This window comes from Vicugna pacos, chromosome 18 (assembly GCF_048564905.1).
Source record: "Vicugna pacos chromosome 18, VicPac4, whole genome shotgun sequence".
Classification (NCBI taxonomy): domain Eukaryota; kingdom Metazoa; phylum Chordata; class Mammalia; order Artiodactyla; family Camelidae; genus Vicugna; species Vicugna pacos.
Window position 1 is genome coordinate 46,154,945 of NC_133004.1, and position 22,244 is coordinate 46,177,188.

At 63.6% G+C, this 22,244-nt stretch overlaps 1 protein-coding gene across 6 annotated transcripts in view; it reads left to right on the top strand.

The window, feature by feature from the left end:
- The window catches only part of MAD1L1 (mitotic arrest deficient 1 like 1), a 273,678-nt gene extending 252,063 nt beyond the window's left edge, over window positions 1-21,615 (top strand). For all 6 annotated transcript variants that reach the window (XM_072943447.1, XM_072943444.1, XM_072943446.1 and 3 more), the window contains one exon: window positions 21,323-21,615. In XM_072943447.1, the coding sequence (XP_072799548.1) occupies window positions 21,323-21,481 (159 nt within the window). In that variant the 3' untranslated portion in view covers window positions 21,482-21,615. The remainder of the gene's footprint in view (window positions 1-21,322) is intronic.
- Window positions 21,616-22,244: the final 629 nt, after the last annotated feature.

Genomic DNA, 22,244 nt, shown 5'->3' on the forward strand with positions numbered 1-22,244 from the left:
CTGACCAGGCGTCAGTGTCCTGGGACGGGGTGTCCCCTGGCCTCGTCACCCACCCCTCAGCGCATCCTCTGTCCCCTGCACGCCCTTCCCACTCTTCCTCCTGGCGGCTAAGCCTCTGCCTCCTCCTTCCCTCCCGGGCAGCGTCCAGGCAGGCAGAGGCCCAGGTGGCACCCAGCGGCGTGGTCCATCCTGCACATGTGGGGAGCCTGTTTGAGACCCCGCACTTGTGAAGGATAGGCTGTGTCCACTGGTCAGGGATCAGCCCCTCCAGGCACTCAGGGCGTGGTGCCCGCCGTCCTGGGCTGCCCCACCCTGGGGGTGTCCCGAGGGCCGGGCGCCTGCACGCTCACCTTTCCCCTCAGTCGTCTCGTCCGGGATGGAGACTTGTTAAGCGCCTGGAGGAGGTGAAGGCAGAACCCTGGCACAGCTGATGCTGGAGAAGCCGTGGCCGCTGGGACCTTGTTGGAGAAGAGGGTCCCCCGGGGGTCCTGGGGCCTGGCTGCCCTGTGCACTCGTCCAGGGGGTCGCTGGCAGCTCTCCACAGGGGAGGGTGCTCCTTTGCACGCTCGGGAGGTGCTTGTTGGAGACACGTGGGCGGGGGGGTTGGGTGGGGACTGGAAGCAGGGGCAGGACATCTGAGCAGTGGGTCCCCTGGCCACCCCGGGGGAGGACAGCGGGGCTGGGGGCAAGTCCTTGTTGCTCCAGAGACAGATCGTCCTGGGTCTCGCGTGCCCACAGGGCGAGGAGATGGTCCTCAGCTTGTCAGCCAGGCCCTGATGGTGTCCTGCAGGCGCAGGGGAGGGTGGGTCTCAGCCTCGCTCCCTCTGCCTGCCCAGTGCCGAAGCAGGGCCACGGGCCTTCTCTGGGTGTTGCCTGGCGTCGCTGCTCATCGTGTTCCCTCTGGTGATTTCCGCTGAGAGAACGCCACACCCTTTGGGGGAGGGGTGTGAGCAGGGCAGGCTCCCTCCCTCCGGCTGGCCTGGCCTGGGCCGGGCCGCCCGCCTCTGGAGGCACCTCAGGAGCAGGTTCTGTGCGGACCTGCAGGGTCTGGGACCTGCCTGTGGGCCATGCCGTCGGGCAGGGGTTAGAGCTTGTCCGTGTCTCCATCCCGTCGTATCTGCTGTGAAGAGTTGAGGTGCCCGGAGCGGGAGCCCCCAGAGCCTCCTTATTGACATGCCGCTGCGCACGGAGGTGCCCACGGAGCTGTGGCTGGCAGAGGGCGGGGCCCCGCGGGGCGGGATGGTGGGCAGCGCGCCCTCTGGCCCTGGGCAGTCAGGGCCCCCTCCTGTGGGCGCAGAACCACCTCGCAGGCCGCCCCTCCTCAGAGGTGTCGAGCACCGAGAACGTGGAGGCCTGAGTGGGCATGGAGGGGCTGTGTGGCCGCCCACTGATAAGGGACCAAGGCCTCTGCCGGCCAGCGGACCAGGTGGATGAATGGGCTGCTGTTCAGGGACTGAGCTGGTAATTACACTTGACCACTAGTGCCATCCATCGTGGACGGTGGCAGCTCGCCCCGTGGGAGCCAGTGAGGAAGGCCGGGAAAGGCCGTTTGTCACCCTGATGAATTAGGGGTCGGGCTTGGGGCCAGCGCTGGGCAGACTTTCCCAGGTGGCCAAGCCAGGAACCCAGGGCAGCCACACCTGCCTACTCAGCCACAATGCAGGAGGCAGGCCAGCCCAGGGCTCTGCACTGGTCCCCGCCTGGCCGCCGCGGTTGGCCTGGATGGCAGGGACCCAGGACCTCAGGAAGGAGGGGACCCTCTCTGCTCGGCCGGAAATACTGGGGCCCTAGAGCCCCTGGGCGCCTGCCACACGCTCCCCACTGGATCCCGTGGGAGCCCACGACACACAGAGCGGGAGACCTCAGTGGACATTTGTCCAGCGGATACTGGCCACCGCTGTGCTCTTGCCACCAGGCCTCTCCACCCTCCTTCCCAGAATCCCGGGGCCGCCACAGCCACCACCACAAGCGGTGCCCCGCTCAGCCCCAGGCCCAGCTTCCAGGGGGCCAGTCTGCCCACTGCTGCTGCTCATCCAGGGACAACAGGACGTGCTGGAGCCTCGGTGACAAAGTGGCCTTGTGAGGTGGTGGGCACCCACCAGGGCATAGCAAAAGCAGTGTCCCCACCATTAGCAGGAGGTGGCAGTCTGGACAAACCCAGGGTCCCTTCTATCACCGGACCTCCATGTGCCTGGGGTCCCCCCGCCCATTTGCCCCTTGGACCCCACGCATCCCTGGAGTCTCAGCCCCAGTACTGCTTCCCCGGGGCTGGGTCTCCCTGCGCCTTGAGGGCCCTGCCTCTCCCCACCAAGGTCACCGTGCTGGCTTTGCTCCCGCCTGGGATCTGGGATCTGGCAGGTGCTCGGTGCCTGTGGCTGGCTGGCGGGCGGGGCAAGTGGGTGGGCGCACGTGTGGACTGGAAGGAATCCCGCCTCTGGGGGCGCTCCCTCCAGGGGGCGGGGACCTACAGCGCTGGGACCCTAGCCCCACTCCTGCCTCCTCTGTGTCCCTGTGCGGTGACAGGCCAGGAGCCGCGCCAGAGTCACCGGGAGCCCACCGCAGACACCGGTGATTGAGCGCCGTGATTACCTCCTAACGCTGTGCCTCACAAAGCTTTTTATTAGATTCCCTTCCCTTCCAAATGCTCTTTGGAAATAAACACCTGGGGCTGTTAGACCTTATACCACTCAGTTTAATTAACTTTTAAATCACGTAATGTCACCGACCGCTCTCAAATGTCATTCTCTGGGCCAGGATGGGGGAGCCAAGGACCCCTGCCCCCAACCCCTGCGAGGCCCTCCCAGCCCATGGACATGGGACCGTCCACACACAGCACAAGCCCCAGGCCTCCTTGCTGCAGGAGCGGGGGTGCTGCCCTCCAGCCCTGGTCAGACGAGTGCGTGAGAGGACGGACAGACGGGTGTGTGGGGCGCGGCCTCTCGAGTCGCCTCCACATAGAGCAGGTCTGGGGGCACCTCCAGGTGTCCGCCTGGCTGTCCAGCTCTGTCCCTGCGCGCCGCGTCCCTGGCACCCAGTGGCAGCAATGTGGCCTCTCCCGCCTCCATGCCGGTCGCCGAGGGCTCTCAGGCTTTGTGAAGAAGGTCCTCTGCGCCGTGCCCTGGGGTGTGGGGGGTTCAGGCCCCTGGGAGCACTGAGCTCTGCGGGACACCGTCCTGGGCTTTGCTCAGTGCACGTCCGCCTGGCTTTAGTCCTGGCTCTCCACGCTGGTCTAGTTTGGGTTGGTAATTTATGATTTGCCAGGAAATTGTCCATCTCGTCCAAGTTTTCAGGTCAGTGATCTGACCCCCGACCCCTTGAAAGCTCTTGCCTCTGGCTCTGGTCATATCTGACTGTGATGCTGGTTCGGGGGGTTTGCAGGGGCTACAGCTCACCGTGTGCGGGCATCTTCCATCGACAAGGTGGGCGCCAGAGACACCCAGGCTCCAGCAACACTCTCCCCGCTGGCAGGGATGAGGTGGAGTCGGGCTGCGTGCCTGCAGGGTGTCCATGATCTGTGCACTGGGACCCAGTGAGAGGTCGTCCTCGGTGCCCCTGCTGGCCCTGCCAGCCTGAGAAGCCTCTGGTTCAGGAACGCAGGCACCCTGGCCGTTTCCTGGAGCAGCTGGGGGTCTGTCCTGGGAGGTGGGGAGGAGGGAGGTCACTGTCCACAGATGTTCCAGAGCAGGGGGACTTGGGTAACGGGACCAAGGTATGTTCGCGCGGAAGAGCAGAGCTCTCGTGATGGGTAGCCTCCCCCTCTCCAGCGGCCTCACATGGTCCTTAAACGAGGGAGTCCCTGTGACGAGGGGCACCTGTGCCACTCTCCTGCGCGGGGTTGCGCTGCCAACAGCGTGGCACCTGTGAGTGATTTACCTGCACGAATGGCCCCCAGTGCTGGGCAGACGCAGCCCCACATGGACGCAGTACTTACATGGGTGTGAGCCCATGTGTGCGGCGTGGCCCAGGCCTCCAGCAGGGATCACGCGTGCCCCGTCTCTGGGCCGGCTCAGGAGGGTCTGTCCTGGGAGCAAATTCTGCTGCACCTTCCCACTCTCAGGGAGGGGCCTGTGGGGCTGCTGGGAGGGGGCTCAGCGCGGCCCAGGGCTGAGTGTCGGATCCCAGACCCCCCAGCGTGCTCTGCGCAGGGCGGCCCCTCGTGACGTGGAGTCAGAGAGGCCCCCACCCGCTTCCCCAAAGCTCCCTGGACAACCAGGTCCGCAGGGTCACCCCCCACCGCTGCAGGCCCCCGGGCCCCGCCACGCACGGCCTCTGCCGGCGCTGGCCACCCGGCCTGCTTCTCCAGACAGAACGGCTCCGGCAGCCCGGCACACGTGGGTGTGCCCTTGTGTCCCGAGAGAAAGTCGCTGCTTACTCAACGGAAAAGGCAGGCGAAGTCAGGAAGGTACGTGGCCTTCAAACAGCCCCAAAGAGAGTGATTTCCCTTTCCCAGGACAGAAAGCAGCCTTGGGACCTTTAAAAAGTCATTTCCGAAATTAAATCACAGAAAGGTACCTGCCGGATGGGAGGAGATTATTTGTATTCCATTCTCGGGGCCAAGGAGCAAATCGACTGCAGAATATGTTTTGAAATTTCCTTTTGTGAGTGAACGTGGTCAATGAAAATGCAGAGCTATCAGCAGGACGTGAAATCTCCGGCTGCAAGATGAGGAAAATCCCGTGATATAATTCAAACCCCGCGAGCGGGGCTGAGAGCAGGGAGCAGCCTCGCGCAGGCTGAGGTGCTGATGAAACGGAAAGTGCACTTCACACGTTCTGCACACGCAAATTGCATCAGTCGGAGCATCTTTTGCAGAGAATGAAGCACTTCCTCCCTTTTGCTGTCATTGTCTGAGGCGGGAGCTGGGGGCAGGGAAGCCGTGCCCGGGGCGGGGTGGGGGGGGACGAGGTGGGGCGGGACCGCGGCGCGTGCGGTGAGCACACAGCGTCTCCTTCCCAAGGCCGAGGCTGGAGCGGGGGTTGGGGGCTCGGCCCTGCTGCTTCCAGCTGCCTCTTTGACCTGGGGGACTCTGGGCTCAGATGACCCACCAGACACAGGCAGCCACTGGCTGGTGCTTATCCTCTGCCGGACGCTCTGTGGGGTCCCAGCCGCTGGAGGACATCTGGGTGCCAGTGACTTGCTGGGGTTGGCGGGAATTCCTTTGGTAGCTTTGGCGTCACCCATCCTGGCGGTGAGATGCCATCCAGCCAGGGCAGAGCGCACCCGCCCCCTCTGTGCCCTGACCTGCCTGGAAGTCACCAGCCTTTGTGGAGCTGGGGGAAGGGCAGTGAGGCGGTCACCTGGTGTCGGCTCAGAGCCCCTGAGGACGTGCCTGGCGTCGAGAAGTTCCCAGAGCCCACAGCAGAGGGCACGCAGCTGTGTCCTCCCCCATCACCCCTGCTCCCGTGGCCTGGGCACCGCTCAGGCTCCCCCAGCCGTCCAGCCCCTGGGAGGACCCATCCTGGCGCCAGCGTGGGGCTCCTGCCGGCTCTGGAGGGAGCTGCAGTAGGGCCAGCGTGTGTCCTGTGTCACCCAACCCTTCCTCTGCATCCAGGGAAAGGTCGCTGTTGGGAAGGCATGGGCCCCTGGCCAGACCGGAGCCCCCATGGCACGAGGCCCCCCGTGCCAGCGCCTGCCTCCACGGGGCCTCGTGGAAGCTCTGGGGGACTGGCTGTCGCCCTCGTGGCCTCTCGCCAGCCCCACTGACGTCCAGTCGGACCACAGACTGAGTCCTGCAGGGGCGCGAGCCTGCAGTGCCACAGGCCCCCGCAGAGGCACGTGCACCCAGCACTCTGACAGGACGTGGACTCGAGCGTGGCCCGTGGCACGTGGCTCAGCCACACCAGCCAGATGCATCCGAAATTGTGGCTCTTCCCGTTGCCTTTTCCATCGCAGTGAAACCGCGCTGGTTGGCGTGAATCTTCCAGCCGCAGGCTTTGCTCGCCGCTGTCACGCCTGTCCCTTTGCATGTGTGTGCTCCGTCCTTGCCGAAAGCCAGACCTCCTGGGTCCCTCTCCCATGGCCGCAGGATGGCGGTACCTGGGACCGGCGGGTGCGGAGCCTGGAGGGAGGTTTCAGACGCTGGTTCGCGCTGGGACAGGACGGGACAGGACGGGACAGGGCTGGGGTGAGGACACAGCTGTTCCTAAAATGGGCTCCTGGACGTCTCTCCGAGAAGGCCCGACCTGACCAAACCTGCCGCTTTAGAAGCGAGTCTGTGGCCCAGGTCTTCACACCCACCTTTGGCTTTGATTCCATATTAGCAAAAACCGCAGGAGGAACCGTGCATTTCAGCCATGAGATGTTTTAATTGCACCTTAAAATAGAATTGCAATAAAAAATGGTAAACTGTGACCAACCAGTTGTGTTTAAGGGAGCCCCCAGCACAGGCAGGCAGGCAGGCAGGCCGGCCAAGTCTGCCTGCCACCGAGCCGCAGCCCTCAGAAGGGCCTCCCAGACCCTCTCCCAAGCTCAGCCCGCTGTGCAGGCCAAGTTCTGTCCGGATCCTGAAGACGAGAGGGAAGAGGGTCCCCTGTTGGGTGGACTTAATATCCCATCAGAGGGAACCTCTAGGTTCTCCCAGGAACCAGTGGGAAGGGCCCACCTCCCTGTAGTGCCAGAGGGGTGTGGGCAGCTAGCAGGTGGCCACACCCTGACCGCAAAGGACCTTGAATTGTCCCTAGAGTTTCCTGTGCGGCCCCAACGGAGAACAAAGAGGCTTGCTCCCCTGGCCGCCCTGTGGAGCCTGTGCACGCTCCAGGGCACAGAGATTGGCAGGCAGGGAACCGCCTCACCCCGGCACCCAACGCCTCCAGCTTGGGGTTCAAACAAACTAATTCTGTCCCCCGAGTCAGCTTTGGACCTCAGCCACATGGAGGGCAGAGGTGGACGCAGCCTTTTAACCCTCACACACCCTGCTCTGCCCTCCCGGCTCCTGACCCTCCTGTTCGCAGGGAGAGCGAGGGAGGAGAGGGGGTGGGTTGGAGGCCAGGAGACGCGCACTGAGGCTCTAAGACCTGCCGCGGGGCGTGTGGGAACGGGAGCCCGAGGAGGGGCAGGCCCGTCCTGGGGGGCCGGGGGAAACAGCCACTTCTGGTTCCCTTCCCGCTTTGAGAACCTGTGATTTAGCTCCTGAGTGGGGAGCAGAGCCGGCCCCAGGCAGGGATGACTGGACGGCGAATCGCCTCCGGCCTCGCAGGCTGGGGCCTCCCCAGGGCCGTGGGGGCTGCAGCCGCACGGAAGCCCGGCGCTCAGGTGGGCAGGCGGGGGTGGAATCTGTTGCCACTTCCTCTCTCGCTTAATTACTGGCGTGGCAGTTGCAGAGTTGAAATGGAGCTTAAAAAGCCTTTGTGAGTAATTAATGTCAAAAACACAAGATCTACAAAGCCATAAACTCGCGGCTCGGCGTTGTTACCAAGCGCTAATTAAAAAGGAAGAAGGAAGGCTCGCTTTCGTGATCAGGGCTTCAGGCCTGGCAGAGAGGAAGACGAGGCAGCGTGCAGACGCCGTGGTGCTGGGGGACGGGGCGGTGGGCACAAGGCTGGGGCCCGGGACGCCCCCGGGCCTGGCTCCCCGCGCCCTGTGCCGGGCACACCTGCGGTCCCCAGCAGGGACGAGGATCCCCAGTGCGGGCCGCGCCAGCTCCCGCGGGCCATCACGTGCCTGAGATGAGGACGGAACCCCACTGGGAAGCAGTGTTCCTCTGGGGACGGCCACTCGGCAGCCAGAGGCCTGTGAGCCCCACTCTGTGAGCCCCGCGTGCTCACCGCTGCTGGCGTCAGGTCTGTCCGAGGCTCCACCCCCTCCAGGCCTGGGGACAGGTCAGGCGGAGCCGAATTCACTTCTCTTCAGCCCGGCCTGTTGGTTGGCTGAGAACTGGATAGAAATCAAGGTGCCATCAGGGCAACTGTCCTGAAGCTCAGGTGGGAAGTGGGTTCTTACTGTGAGGGACAGAGGCGCCCTGACCGCCGGTGCTCAGGCCAGCAGGAGGGCAGGCATCTCCTGGATGCACCCTGACCCGCTCAGACAGCAGACCCTGCCCGCCCCTGCTGTGCGTGGCTGCAGAGGTGGACCTTCCGAAGGTCCAGCCAGTCACAGGGACACTCTTAACCCAGAGCCAGCAGCCTGCGCCCGGCACAGAAGCACCACCACCGATGGCGTCGGCACGTGGGCACCACCGGGACCCGACTCACTGCACCCGGAGGGGCCAGGCTCACAGGGGCAGCCCTGTGGCGTCCATGTCCACACCCGGTGAGGGCGGAGGCCGCAGCCCGGGCCGACCTCCCTGCCGGCCAGCCCTGCCTCGTCTACTCTCGGTGCTCCCGGGACCGTGGGCTCCTTACGGCTGGGCCTGGACCCGCCCCGCCGTCCTCGTACTGCAGATCTAGTGCAGGATGTGGCATTGGGGTCCGGCAGCAGTGGCGGGAAGCAGCTTGGGTGCAGCGAGGAGAGAGCCCCCATCCCGCCCAGGCCCTCCTCTGTCCCGGAGGGAGAGCCGTGGCTGCAGGGTCACCGTATCGGAGATGCGTGCTGCTGCTGCGGGCAGAAACGGACCCCCCAGCCGCCCTGAACACTGCGGTTTGTCTCCCAGGCCTCACGGTTGCGCAGAGGAGGCCAGGGGGCCCCTGGGAGGTGGCGGGGGGCCAGGCCCGCGGCGGGGGTAGGGGTGCATCCACGGGCCGTCTGGGTGCCAGCACCGCCCTCCCCAGTGGCCTTCACCGTTGTTCTTCTCCAGAGTTGCTTGGGGGCAGCCCAGGCTCTTGGCATTTCCAGGTTAACATTGGACTCAGCTGTCACCTTCTACAGTGAGAGCCTCTGGGATTTTGACTCGGATACACTGAAGTGGCGGATCCTGGGGGAGAACCGCCCTGTAGCAGCCGGAGCCTTGCAGCCCCGGCGTCTCTCCCGCAGGCACTCGTTTCCAGGACAGGTGTCTCACACCTTCCGCCAGACCGTCCCTCCGTGCTCCGCGTTTCGATGCCATTGTAAGTTGTTTCTTACTTTTAACTTCTCTTTGTGGCTAGTGGGTAAGAACAGTTGGTTGCTGTGTAGCCATCTTCTATCTGAGCGCCTGCTGACCTCACGTACTGACTCTGGGAGCTTCCTAATGTGCTGCCGGCTTCGCTGCAGAGACGGGGTGTGACCTGAGAGTGCAGCCTGTCCACGCTGGGCCGCTTGCTTTCCTCTTCCTGCCTTAGTCCCTGGCTAGCACCTCCAGGACAGCGCTGGACAGAGGTGGGGAGAGGGGACGCATTCAGCCTCAAGCCGCTGAGTGTGGTGCCAGCTGTGGGTCAGTCAGAGATGCCTTCACGTGCTCAGGGAGCTCTGCTCTAATCCCTCTTCGCCGAGGATTTTTTTCAGGAATGCGTGCTGGGCTTGGTCGGTTGCTTGGTCTGCGTCTGTTGAGACCATCTGAAGAGATTTTCTTCTCCACTTTGTTAGTACGTTGCAGTGCTTTGGTTTTCTAAAGGCAAACCAGCCTGCACGCTGGGGGCGGGCCCCACTCGCAGCACCTTTCTCGCATGTTATTGCACACGCATTGCTTCCCTCCTGCTTTGTGTGGAATCTCGCATGTTTTCCCGAGGACCGCTGGGCTGTGACTTCCTCGCAGCAGCGCTGTCTGATCGTGGTGTCGTGGCGATGCTTGTCTCAGAAGCAGTTGGAATTAGTCAGTTAATTGATTGATCTGACCGGTTTATTAATTTTATTACCCTTCTGAAAGAAACCACTTTTGGTTTCATTTTTTCCCAATATTTTTCTGTTTCCTGTTTCACTGATTTCTGGTCTGATCTTCAGAGAAATGCTCTCTTTCTTGTGCTTGCTTTGGGTCTAGTGGACCCTCATTTTAGTTTCTTAAGGTGGAAGCTAAAGTCTTGATTTAACTTCTCCTGCTTTTCGAATGCAGACGTTCAGTGCTGTAAATTCCCCCCAAGGTCGGCTCTGGTGGTGTCCCTCAAATGCTGACGCTTTGTTTTTTGTCTTCCTTCTGCTGCAAGCACTGTGACCTTCTGACTCCGTCTTTGACCCACCGGCTGTTTAGAAGTATGTCACGAAGTTTGCAAATACTTTGAAATTCCCTGATGTCTTTCTGTTCTTTGCTTCTGATTTAACTTCTCTGTGGTCAGAGACATGCTTTGTACAACGTGAATCCTTTTAAACACGCTGGGGTTTGTTTTAAGGTCCAGAATGCTGTCTGTGTAGGTAAATGTGCCTGGAAGTCGTTCGCATTCGGCTAGGGTCCACGCCAGGCGTCCGGTCAGGGTTGTTTCTGGCTGTACTGTCAAGTCTTCTATATCCTTGTGGGTTTTCTGCCTTTTGTTTCATCCGCTGACAGAGGGCTGCTGAAATCTCCAACTGTAACTGTGGAGTTGTCTCTTCCCTCCTGCATCTCTGCTGGTTTTTATTTCGGGTATAAATTAACTCCTTTCTTGTTTAGAAATGACGTTCGCCCTCGGTAGCATTCTTTGTTCTGACGTCTGTTCTGGGCGGTGTTCCTGTGGCCACCCCGGCCTTGGCTTCTGTTACTGTGGTGTATCTGTTCATTCTCTTTCTTTTTCACGGCCGTCGGGCCTCGCGTGTGCGTCTGGTCTGACTGCCTCCGTCTTCTTCACGGGGCTCTGTAGCCTGTTTACGTCTAAGCTGGCTCCTCCCTGATGGGGGTCCTGCCCGTCGCCCCGTCACTTCTTTCCGGTTCGTCCCCTCCTTCGTTCTCTTCTTCTGCCTTCTTTTGATGAGCTGAATAATTTGTACGGAGCCACGTGTCTCCTTTGACTTGTTGGCTGTGTCTCTATCATGCTCCGCAGATTGCGTTGGGACTTAGTGTCCGTCCTACGGCGGTCGCCGTCGAGTGGCGCAACGCCGTTCACGGAGGCGGCGCAAACCTCGGGCTCTTTCGCTTTACCCCTCCCAGTTCCCCCCTCCCTGCCTCGGGCGTCTCCTTGAAACGTGTTTTACTTATACACGTCTTTTGGACTTCATCATACACTGTTACCGTTTTTGTTTAAATAGTCAACTACTTTTTAAAGAGATTTGAACAGTACTTCAACTTTTTCACGTGTTTTATGCGCAGCCACCACCTCCTCGTCTGTTTGAAGGGATGAGACGCGCTTCACTCGTTTGTGTGCGTCCGTGTTTCCACCTTCATCTTCCTCCTCTGCGAAGGGCTTCCTTCACGATGGCTTCCTCAGGTCCAGCGTGTCTGGAGGCGTCTTCATTCCCACCGGGTGCACAGCTGTAGGTTGACGCGTTTTGTTTGGCGGTGGTTCCACCGCTGCCTGGCTTGCATCCTCTCCCGTGGGAAGTCTGCCGCCGGCCCTCCTCGCTCCTCTGCGCACGTGTCTGTTTCTCTGGCTGCTTTAAAATGTTTAATTACTGGTTTCCAGTAATCTGATTACCATGTACTTTGGTGTCATTCTCCTCATCTGTTTTTCGTGCTTGGGGTTCATTGAACTTCTGGGGTCTGCTGGTCTATCGTCTTTATCACATTTCAGATGTTTTGGGCTGTAACTTTTTCCACGTGTTTCTCCCCGTCCTCCTACGGTGGTAATCTGTCACTGAATAACAGGTTCCCCCAGCTCAGGGGCGCAGTTTCCAAAGGCCAGGAATCGAGTGCGCTTGGCCCGGCCCCTCCTCGTGGCCCCCCACAGGCTGCGGTCAGGCTGTCGGCCAGAGCCGCGGTCACTTCACGTCCCTCCTGGGAGAGGATCGGCTCCCGAGTTCACTCGCATGGGTGTGGGCAGCACTCAGTTCCTCGTCACGTGGACGGGTCACGGCATGGCGTCTGGATCCCTCGGAGGCCAGGACCAGAGAGTGAGAGCAGGACAGTCACCACCCATCATCTCGCCGCCCATGTGAACCACGCTCTAGGGCAGTGGTCTGTGCGGGTGCAACGGCCAGGAGGCAGGGTCACCGGCAGCCGCCGGCACACGCATCCCTGCCCCTCCATCAGGCTCAGGTGTGTTCGGTGCGACCGCACGGCCCGCGGCCCACTCCCGCCCTCCTCCTCCCCGTCCGTCCCGAGTGGCGTCTGCTGCTGGGTTTCCAGGCTCCCTGACCTGCCCTGAGTTCCTCCCCGGACACTCGCACCTCATGCGCCGTCACCTTCGCCTTTAGAAGTCCGACTTCACTCTCATTTGTCTTTTAAATCTTCAACTTTTTGAACACGTGGAATAAAGTTGTAATAACTGGTTGACTGTCGTCTGCCGACTCTCACGTCGGTGTCAGTTCTGGGCCAGTGTCAGTTCACTGGCTTTTCTCTCCAGCGGGAACCGCGTTCTCCTGGGTTTTGTGCGCCTGTCATCCGTGGTGGGCGCCGGGCACGGTGAGCTTCTGCTGCTGGGGGCTGGGTGTTTTCGCCTTCCCGTGACTCTTCCTGAGCCTGTTCAGGGCTGCAGGTAATTACTTGGAAACTCTGTACTTCCTTCAGGTCTTGATCTGGGTTTGTGAGCAGGACCAGAGCAGCAGGTGGTTGAGGGTGAGCCGGGCCCCACCCCCGGCAGCCCGCAGCCTGAGCCCCGTGACGACGTCCTCCTTGCGGGTGGCTTTTCAGGGTCTCAGGTGATCTCTCGCACTCGTGTGCTGGCCGGGGCTCTGCCGAGGACTCGGGGGCCCTCCACTCCGTCTCTCCTGCAGGCGCGGCCCTCTCCCGCACCCTCTGCCACTTGGGTCCCCCCAGACGCTCAGCTCAGAGAGCCGCCGGCTCTGCCGGGGCCGCTCCCTCACTGCGCCCAGAGAACCTCTGGACGGGCTTGCTGCCTGTCTCCGGGGGCCCTGGCCCCTCCACTGCCCCTCTTCCGGCGGCACCCACACCCGTCCCCGGGCCCGCTGCCCACGGGGACCAGAAGGCGGCCTGGTCCAGGCCTGGGCCGGTGAACTGCTGGCCTGGGGCGCCCACCTGTGATGGCGAGGCTCCTGAGATGACCGCTCGGGCCTCACCGCCCACGTGCGCCCTCCTCTCCCTCGTGAGGCTGCGGGTGCAGCTGCGTGTGGATCTAAAACGGGACATCTAGGAGAGTGGAAGCCGTATAAATAGAATAATAATAATAATTGTGGGTTAGAGACCAATTTGCAACTGTGGCGGGCCTGGCCCTGCCCTCCCCGCAGTCCCTGTCGGGAAAGGTCACCCTCGCCGGGGTCCGTGAATTCCAACAACGCCAGTGTAATTAGGACACGCACTATTTAGACGTTCTTCTCGGAGCAATTAGCAGAGATAATTGGGGAGCTATTTTCCCCATGCTGGACGTGCTTTTCCGCCAGCTTCTGTTCCCTGGAACTTCGGGCCGGGACAGCATGCTCAGCATCCTGGCCAAGCCATCCTGACCCACTTGCCACCCTGTCCTTCGCTTGTTCACGCAGCCCAGTGTCCAGGGCCACCTGCACTGGGCTCCAGGGACCCAGAGAGCAGCGGCCGCCCCCCAGGCACCCACTGCCCTGAGGGCTGCCCGTGGGCCAGGCAGCCGTGCGTCGGAGCTGAGGGCAGCGTCCAGCGTCCGTACACCTCACAGGATGGGGAGGCCAGGCTTTGGAGGCGGCTGGGACGAGCTGGCAGGCTTGCAGCAGCTGGGATGGGACGGGGGCATCGCGGCACCAGGGCGTGGGAGAGAGCAGCCCGCTGTCGGCGGTGACAGCTTGTCCTCCTCGGGCGCAGCTCCTCGAGCAGCTGGGAGCCGGCTGTGCATGCCTCTTCCCCGGAGCACAGGCGGGCGGTGGGCTCTGTGCCTTCCACCAGTGTCTGCAGGCTACCAGGTGGGAATTCACGTGGGGGCAGAACACCTGGGGGCAGGCGGGCATACCCATGGAGGGCCCTCCCACAGGTGGGGTGGATCTGGGGGGGGAGCCAGCCAGGTGCGCCCCCACCCAAACCACCTTCAGGGCCAAGCTCACTCATGTCCCGTGAGTCCCAGGCCCAGACATGTTGTGTCCCCATCACAGCCCAGCCTCGCACGGCCCCAGGCCCGTCCAGCCGTGAAGCCAGGCGTCAGCACGTGTCTGTAGCAGGGACGCCATGGGTGCTTGTCTGTTCTCAAAGCTGTTTCGCTGTTGTGGATATAATTTAGATGCAGTTTTTCGTGGTTACAAATATAATCTGTAGTCATAGTAAGAAAAGCAAAACAAAAACAAAAACCTGGAAAATGCAGAAAACCTTCGCGAACCACCTTTAATCCCAGCTCTGTGAGCCAGCCGGCCAGTTCCTGTTCCTGTGCACTACGCAGCGGCCTCCCCCGCGCTGGGCCTGGACTGTGCGCTGTGAGCGTCGCAGGTGTGAGCGTGTGGTGGGTGTTTGTGTCGTGGGTGTGTCATGGGTGTGAGCGTGTCACAAGTGTGCGTGTCGTGTGTGAGTGTCACGGGTATGTCATGGGTGTGAGCGTGTCGCGGGTGTGAGCGTCGCGCTGTGAGTGCACCCGCGCGCACGTTCCTGGCTCCTCCGGCACGGAAGTTAAGGCAGTGCTGGCTGACAGGCTGAGGCTGTGAGCACAGCGCGCTTGGTAGGGGTTGATCTTGGCTGAGAGGCCCTGGTCATCTCTGAAGACGGGGCGCTGCGACTTCCCTGCAGCCCCCTCGGGCTGGAGTCTCCCCCTCCCCGGCTGAGAGCAGCGTCTGCGTGGATCCCGATCGCGGGCGCCAGGGCCACCTGGGCGGGCCAGCTGGCCCCTGGGTGAGGGGGGGAGGCCCGTGTCCTCCCGTGGCCTGAGGGTCTGGGGGGCCCCGGTTTGGTGGAAGACGCCCCGTGCGGCAGGAGTGGCCTGAGGCCGAGCCGCACCTTGAGCCCGGGCCAACGCTGGTGGCATGTCCCTCAAGCCAGGCACCTTCGTCTTCTCAGCCGCCCCTGCCTGGGTGCAAGACGGACCCAGAGAGGGTCACAGCTTCTAGGTGTCAAGCCGAGGTTGGAAGCTGGTCTGCCCCGCCTCAGAGCCGGATGTGTGGCCGCCAGGCCCGTCGGCCAGCTCTGAGGTGGGGCTACCCAAGTGGAGGGGTCAGCAGGGAGCAGCTGGGCGGCCACCTGTGAGCGTGGGGTGTGGTGGCAGCGGGAAGGCGGCTGCAGGCAGCACTGGGCCCACAGTGCCGGGCCCTGAGCGGGCCTCGTGCATGCCTGCCGCCTGGTCCCCACCCAGTGTCCCAGGCAAGGAGGGCCCGCTCAGGGCACGGCCCTGCCTGAGCTGGCCCGGCCTCCCCCGTCCTCCCAGCCCTCTGTCCCTGGAGCCAGGCCAGGTGCGAACGGCTGGCTTTGCAGAAGGCAGGGCCACCAGGAGCTGCATCCAGTCAGGTGCATGTCGCCCACGGATCCAAACGTGGACTTTTCCTGTCACTGCAGGGACAGCCGCCCACGAGCCTGCCTCCCCTAGGCTGCGCGGCCACAGTCTCCTGTCCGGAACCCAGGGAGCTTCTGCCAGGAAAGCCGGCGCAGGAGCAGAAAGCCGGCCTCGGGGTGGCCGAGCACGTGGGCAAGGTGACCCTCCTGTCGGCTGGCCGCCTGTCCCCCCCCAGTCAGGTGTGTCCTGGGAATACAGCGGGACAGGCGGACGGCCCTGCCCTCAGATCAGGGACAGGCGGTAGTCAGAGGCACAAGTGGGAGGGGGAGGCCCCGTCAGTGTCCGCTGAGCCGGGGTGGGGGTCGGGGGCCCTGGGCAAAGCCGACCGGGGCGTGGCTTCCAGAAGCCGAGCCAGCCCCCCGGGGTCTGCACGTCGCAGGTGCCGCGTGCGGCCGTTCTCGCTGTTTTACTCGTGGATTGTGTTCCTGGTGTCCAGTCTGAGACTCCTTTGCCCAGCCCTCAGTCCCGACGTTTTTCTTCTGTGTGTGGGTTTGTTTTTTAGTTTTACGGTTTAATTTTTGACGGTTAAGTCCAGGGTCCAGTCTGAGTCACATTTTGTCCGAGGGATGAGGCTTAAGTCGAAGTCTCTTTTTTCTAACTGGGGGCGCTGACCCGCGCCAGCACCGCTGGGGGGCTGCCCCTGCGCCACGGAACTGCCTTCCCGGTTCTGTTTAAACCGGGCTGGGCGTGTTCGTGTGGGTTCCCCCGGGTCTCTGCTCCGCCCGCTGGTGGGCCTGCGTGTGCCGCCCGCGCCAGCCCCGCCTGCCCCCGCCGGCCCCTCGGTCCGCTCTGCCGAGAGGTGTCCCTGCGAGCGGGCGCTGGCTCTGTCGGGTGCCGTATTAGCCTGTGGGTGCGGCAGGCAGGTCGCGTCGACTGATTCTCGGACGTCCGACAGCCTTACACCAAGGCGGGCTCGAGCTGGTTGCGGCGCGGGTCTCCTCTTCGTCCGTTGCCAGGTTTGGTTTGCCGGCATCTGTTGAGGGTTTTTTGCGCCGAAGTTCACGGGAGCTACTGGACCGGGTTTTCCCGTTTCTTCGTGTCCTTGTCGCTGTGCTGGTCGATCCTGGTGTCAGGGTGGTGCTGGCCAGAGAGTGTGTCCTCTCTTCTCCTCTGGAAGGAATTGTGTAAAATCGGTGTTAATTCTTGTTTAGATGTTGGTGAAATCCTGCAGTGAGACCGCCTGGGGCTGGAGATTGCTCTTGGAGGCGCCCTGTCGTCACAGGCTGCTCGGGCTCTGCCGCGTCCCGGGTGAGCTGCGGTGCCTGCGCTGCTCCCGGGGTTGCCCGGCCTTTCTAGGTTGTCAAGTGTGTGAGCATAAAGGGGTCTTGGCTTGCATTTTTCTTCTTGTTCTTTTAACGGCCTCGGGGTCTGTTGTGATGTTCCGTTTCACTTCTGATCTTCCCTTCACGTCAGTCGCTCTCTCGCTCCTGGTACTTCCTTCCGCCCGTCCCCTGCTCCGGTTCAGTTTGCTCGTCCGTGTCTGGTGTCCCGAGGGGGGGCTCAGGCGGCCGACTCGGGGCCTCCCCGTTGCTCCGGGGAGCGCCCGGCCCTCCAGTGTCCCCTTGGCTTGCCCCCGACGCACCACAGCGGACTGTCATCCCGCCCCTGGGTCTGCGCGTGTCCCTCCTTTTGAACCTCGCCCTCGGCCACGCGTCATCGGGACGTGCACGTGCAGTGTCCACGTGTCATCCCCGAGGGGGTTCAGGCCCCTGGGTCCTTCAGACACACCCCCTGCGTGCTCCGGTCACGTCTTTCCTCTTAGGCTGCTGGTGCCCAGACGTAACGGGGCCGTCTCCTGAACGCGACACACCACCAGCAGCGCACACGGGCCACGTCCAGGCAGCCTCGCCAGGCCCTGCACCGGCGGTGAGGGAGGGAGCCCCCGAGGAGGGGGTGTCTTATCTCTGCCCTTCGGGGGCCTTCCCTGCCCCCGAGCAGTTCTGTCCTCGGGGCACCTTGCGGAGGGACTTGAAGAAGCCCTGCTCCACGCCGTCCTGCCCCTGGGGCGCCGAGGGCAGTGGGGCTGCGTCTGTGGACCCCTGGAGCTGGGCACCGAGTGAGCTCGTGCAGGGTGGTCTCCGTGTCTCATCGGACAGTGACCCCCCAGCCCAGCAGGACAGGATCTGAGATTGGGGCGCCCCCACCTGCCCCCAGCACCCCCCGCTTGGCCCTTGTCTGCTGCTGTTCTGCACGCCCAGACCTCGGCCTCCCGCAGCCTATACACCTCCTCCAGGCAGCCCGCTCTGCTGTCCAGTGGGAGGAGGACCCTGAGGCGAGGCCCTGCTGGGTCCTGGCAGCCAGAGCGTCTCTCCCCATGGGGCAGCTGCCGGCGCATGGCCACTGTGCCCCCAGGCCGGGGCACCAGCACAGCACACTCAGCCCGGGTGTCTCCCGCCACGGCCAGCACGGCCACTGGGCAGTTTGCTTTTTCAAAAGTTGCACTCTGATTGTAGGTGAACAGCCCTTAATTAGAGCGACGTACCAGACGACTGGGGGCTGGGTGACACTGAGCACGGGGAGGTTGGCAGGCGCATCCTGCCAGTGCAGCTGCTCCATGGACTCGGAGGCAGGCTTGCGGGCCGCAGGCCAGGGGAGGGGCTGCGGCCGGAGGAGCGAGGGGCTTGGGGTGCGGCTGGTCTGTGGAGCTGGCAGGGGCAGACATGGGTGTTGCCCTGACTCGGGGTGAGCTGAGGAACAGCACTGCCCCCCTCCCCCACCCCCATTCCCACCACGGCACCCAGGTCATGAGGGCGGTGGCCATGGCCTTGTCTCAGAAACACAGGGCGGGGCGCAGAGTGGCGCCAGCAGGTGGATGAGGGTCCCTCAGGGCCCAGGTTCAGCTGTGTCTGTTCAAGGGCAGCGGCCCCGGTGCAGACATGCCAGGGCAGCCGAGTCTCATGGAGAGTGGACAGGACCCTGCAGCTGCGGGGGGTGGGGGTGGACCCCTGGTTCTAGGTCGGAGCTGAAGGCACCTCCCTGGGACAGGGAGCCGGGGTGGGAGGAAGGACGGGCTGGCGTGGCCCCTCCCCCGCCATCCCAGAGCCTCGTCTGCCCCCCAGCTCCCCCTCACCCCGTGCTGAGCTGACAGCTGCAGGAGAGCCAGCCCTTCTGACATTTAGGGGAAAAAACTCAGAATCAAGAGCAGAAGGGAGAAATGAAAGGATTTTCTTGGTAAAGGTCAGAGTGGTTTCTCTTATTTTTGTTTAAAAATGGTTTGCGTTGAACTCTGACAAGGCTAAACATGTTCACGGGCAATGGAACGGGGATCACTGCCCAGAGGGGCCCGGGGCGGGCAAGACGGCACAGGAAGTACCCATACCAGCGAGCTCTGGAGGCCACTGGCAAGGTCGTGGGCCGGAGGCCAGAGGGCAGGCAGGTGCACACCGGAGCCGATGCCTACTGAGATGCACCTGCTCCTTCCCTGGGGTCTCAGAGCCCCTTCCCAGCACATCCAGGCCTGGACCTTGTCGGGGTGGAGGGGTCCCTGGGGGGCTGCACCCCAGGGGACAGATAAACAAAGTGTGGTACAGCCAGGACAGGGATGAAGTCCTGGTGCAGAGCACGGCACGGACCAACCTCGGAAGCACGTGCCAGGCCGGACACAAAGGCCACGTGTGACCACCCATCCGGGGCGTCCAGCACAGGCAGGTCCACAGAGGCAGAAGGTAGACAGGAGGTTCCAGAGGCTGGGATGGGGGGGGCTTCTTTGTGGGGTGGTGAAGACGCTGTTGCTCCAGGCCGTGGTGATGGTCTCAGGGGTGAAAGGGGGACTCGCATGGCAGCTGAATCACATCTCAGTACACCCGTTTGTTAAATAAGAAAGCTCCCTTCTCCCCAGCAGCCTGAGGGGTGCCACCCCGCCCCAGGAGCCACAGGGCGGCCTGGCTGTGCCCCGGGGTGCAGCCCCCACCACAGGTGCCCGTCCACACAGCCTGCCCGACGGGAAGCCCGACCAGGCCCAGTCTGGACGTGCCCCGGGCAGGGGCCCTGAGACCCCAGGGGAGGAGCGGGTGCGTCTCAGTGGGGATCGGCTCCGGTGGCCCTGGCCTGCCCTCTGACCTCCTGCTTGTGGATGACTGTTCCCACGGTCCGGCTGCTGCGCTGACACCGCCGTGAGCACCGTGTGCACGTCCCCGTGCGGACATGTGGTCACTTCACTGGGTGCGTTCCAGGGGTGGGGCCGCCAGTCGCACAGTGGACCCCGGGAGACCCGTCTGACTGTTTGCTCGGCGACTCAGCGTGTCGCCCACACCTGCCCTGCACGCCGTCCTCGTAGGCGTGGGTGGGTTGCGCTGTGAGCTTGACCCGTGTCTCCCGGAGGCCGTTTGTCTACAGTCCTTGGGAAAACGTCCATTCGGGTTGTTTGCCCACGTCTTAATTGGGTCTTTTGTCTTTTTATCATCGAGTCGTGAGACGGGCAGGTGGCTCCCACGTGCGAGTCCTGTACCCACCGTGTGGTTGAGGGGAGGTTTCGCAGGGTCTCCGTGGGCGGGGAGGAGTGTGCCCACCTTCTGCTGACCCCAGGGCACAGACACGTCCCAGCCCCGTGGACGGGCCACAGGCAGGGCTTCTCAGCTTTCTGGTGGCCGTTACAGGGACCTCAGTAGGGAGGGCGCCCACTGAGGCTGAACCAGGGCGCAGGCTGGTGGGCAGGTTGGTGTCAGCAGGGGGAAGCCCTTCCCAGTCGGTGGGAGCTGTCTGGGGAGCTTGGGAGTGTGCCCAGCACTGGGCACGTCCCTTCCCGCCTGGGGATGCTCCAGTCCAGTGGCAGCTGTGGTCCTCGGGGGCTAGGCAGGCAGAGGGGGCAGGTGGTCGTTCCATAGGTGGGGGCTGGCCCACCCCGCTCACCTCCGGAACAGGGTGGCAGGGCCACAGGCTTCTCACCAGACCAGGCCGGCGTCCCCAGGAGGCAGGCCCCAGGTGTCCTTACTCACCTGGCCGGGCTTGCTGGCCGGTGAGGTCCCCATCAGGGTGCCGTCTGGGGTCAGGCAGCCTCCCCTGGCCCCTGGGAGTCTGGGAGCAGCCGGCAGGCTTCTGCCCACCCCTCGGCTGCCCTGCTCTGGGCCCGCTCCGAGCTGTCTGGGCCTCTGTCCCCCCTTTGCACACGAGGTGCTGGCCAGCTGGTTCGGGGGCCCTGCCCTGTGGCACACACGGTGTTCGGAGGCTGGCCTCCCGGGTCCCTGTGGGACGGGCCATCTTCCTTGGGGGCATGTCCCCAGTTACAAGCGACATTTACAGCAAGAAGCAGTAAGAGGGATTAGCCCCGCCTCCAAGACTCCGGGGTTCTCCAGGATGGCCTGGCCCCACAGCAACTTCCTGCTGCCCGCCCTCGGCCCCGCGCGGGTCCCAGAACCGGGCCCAGCAGAGCTTCGGCCACAGCTCCACGCTGCACAGGTGGGAAACTGAGGCCAGGGTAGGGCAGCGTTTTCAGCAAGTCCCACCAAGTGGGGTTCGCTTCCCAGCAGTGCCGGCGGGTGGGAACCCCTCCATCTTGTGGCCTGGAGAGCCGGGATTTGAACTCGGCTGGGCGGACTCCAGAGGCTGCCCCGGAGCCTCAGGACAGAGACCCCACCCTCGATGCGCAACAGCCCCTCGACCATCCACGTGACACGGGCGGCATGTGACCCTCGGCCGTCTCAGAGCCCTCGAGCAGGGCAGGGCTCGGCACAGTGCTGGGCTCTGGGGGCTGGACAGCCCGACCAGCGGGGCTGGTGCAATGGCCCCCACCCCACGTCCTGGCTTCCAGATTCCAGGAGCTTGGGTGAGACCCCCACCCAAGAGGCCCGAGAACCAGCATCGCCTGCGGGGAGGGGCCTGGGCCTAGCGGACAGCCTGGCCGCGTCTGAGGCCTGGGTGGCAGGCGGAGGCCTCCCCACCGGCCCCTTCAGAGGCCATCTGGCCCAGCGCCCTGCCAGGCCTGCCTGCCCGGGACTGCAGGGTCGCCAGCTCTTCACTGTCCTGTGACCACTCTGGCCCCACCTGCTAACAGCCTCTCCCGTGTCTCCCCTGCCCTGCAGGCCGCGGGACCCTCGGGCACCAAGATGCAGCTGCTGGAGACGGAGTTCTCGCGGACAGTGCAGGAGCTCGTCGAGCTGCACCTGCTGCGCCAGGACAGCATCCCCGCCTTCCTCAGCGCCCTCACCCTCGACCTCTTCAGCCGCCAGACTGTGGCATAGCCTGCAGCCGCCAGCCCCACACAGGCCAGCCCCTTGGCCTCTGAAGGTGGGAGCCATCAGCCACAGCAGCCCACTCAGGCCTGTCCCTTAGGGGCCCCAGGCCAGCTGCCCCATCCCATCCCCGCCCCCCCGCCCCCCACCCGGCCGACTTCCGCCCAGATGGGGCAGCATCCTGGAGTGATGGACCCCTGAGCCTGACCAGCGACCTCGCCCAGGACCCGTGCACAGGACTCTGTGGGCGCACCTCTGGCCAGCAGGGTTAAGCCACTCAGAGGTGCCCCCTCCACTCCCTCTGGGCGCACGCCGCTCTGCAGGGACGGGCCACCTCCTCCTCACCCTCCGTCCTGGAAAGCAGGCGTGAGGCTCCTGGAGGTGGCCGATGGGAGGTCTTGGGAGCAGTGCTCTGTGGATCCGTTCCTCTCTCCTCCCCCAGGTGTCCCCCCCCACTCTGCTCAAGCCTGGCCGTGCCTGGCCCAACAGGTGAACCTGGGGCCACTGGTGGAAGTATCTGGACCTTCATGAAATAAAGGTCCCCCAGCCACCCCCTCCCGGCTCACTGTGTGCGTCTGAGCGTCTGAGCCGTCGGCTCCCTCTGTTGGCCTCAGTGCGGCCCCACGGCAGCCCCTGGGCACAGGGACGGCCCCATGCAGGCCCAAGGCCAGGAGAGGTCCAGGGGACGGTGGGGTGGGCAGCCTGGGCAGCCAACCTCTCCAGGGAACTAAAAGGGATCCCTGCAACAGCAGTGCTCACAGGGGACAGAGTG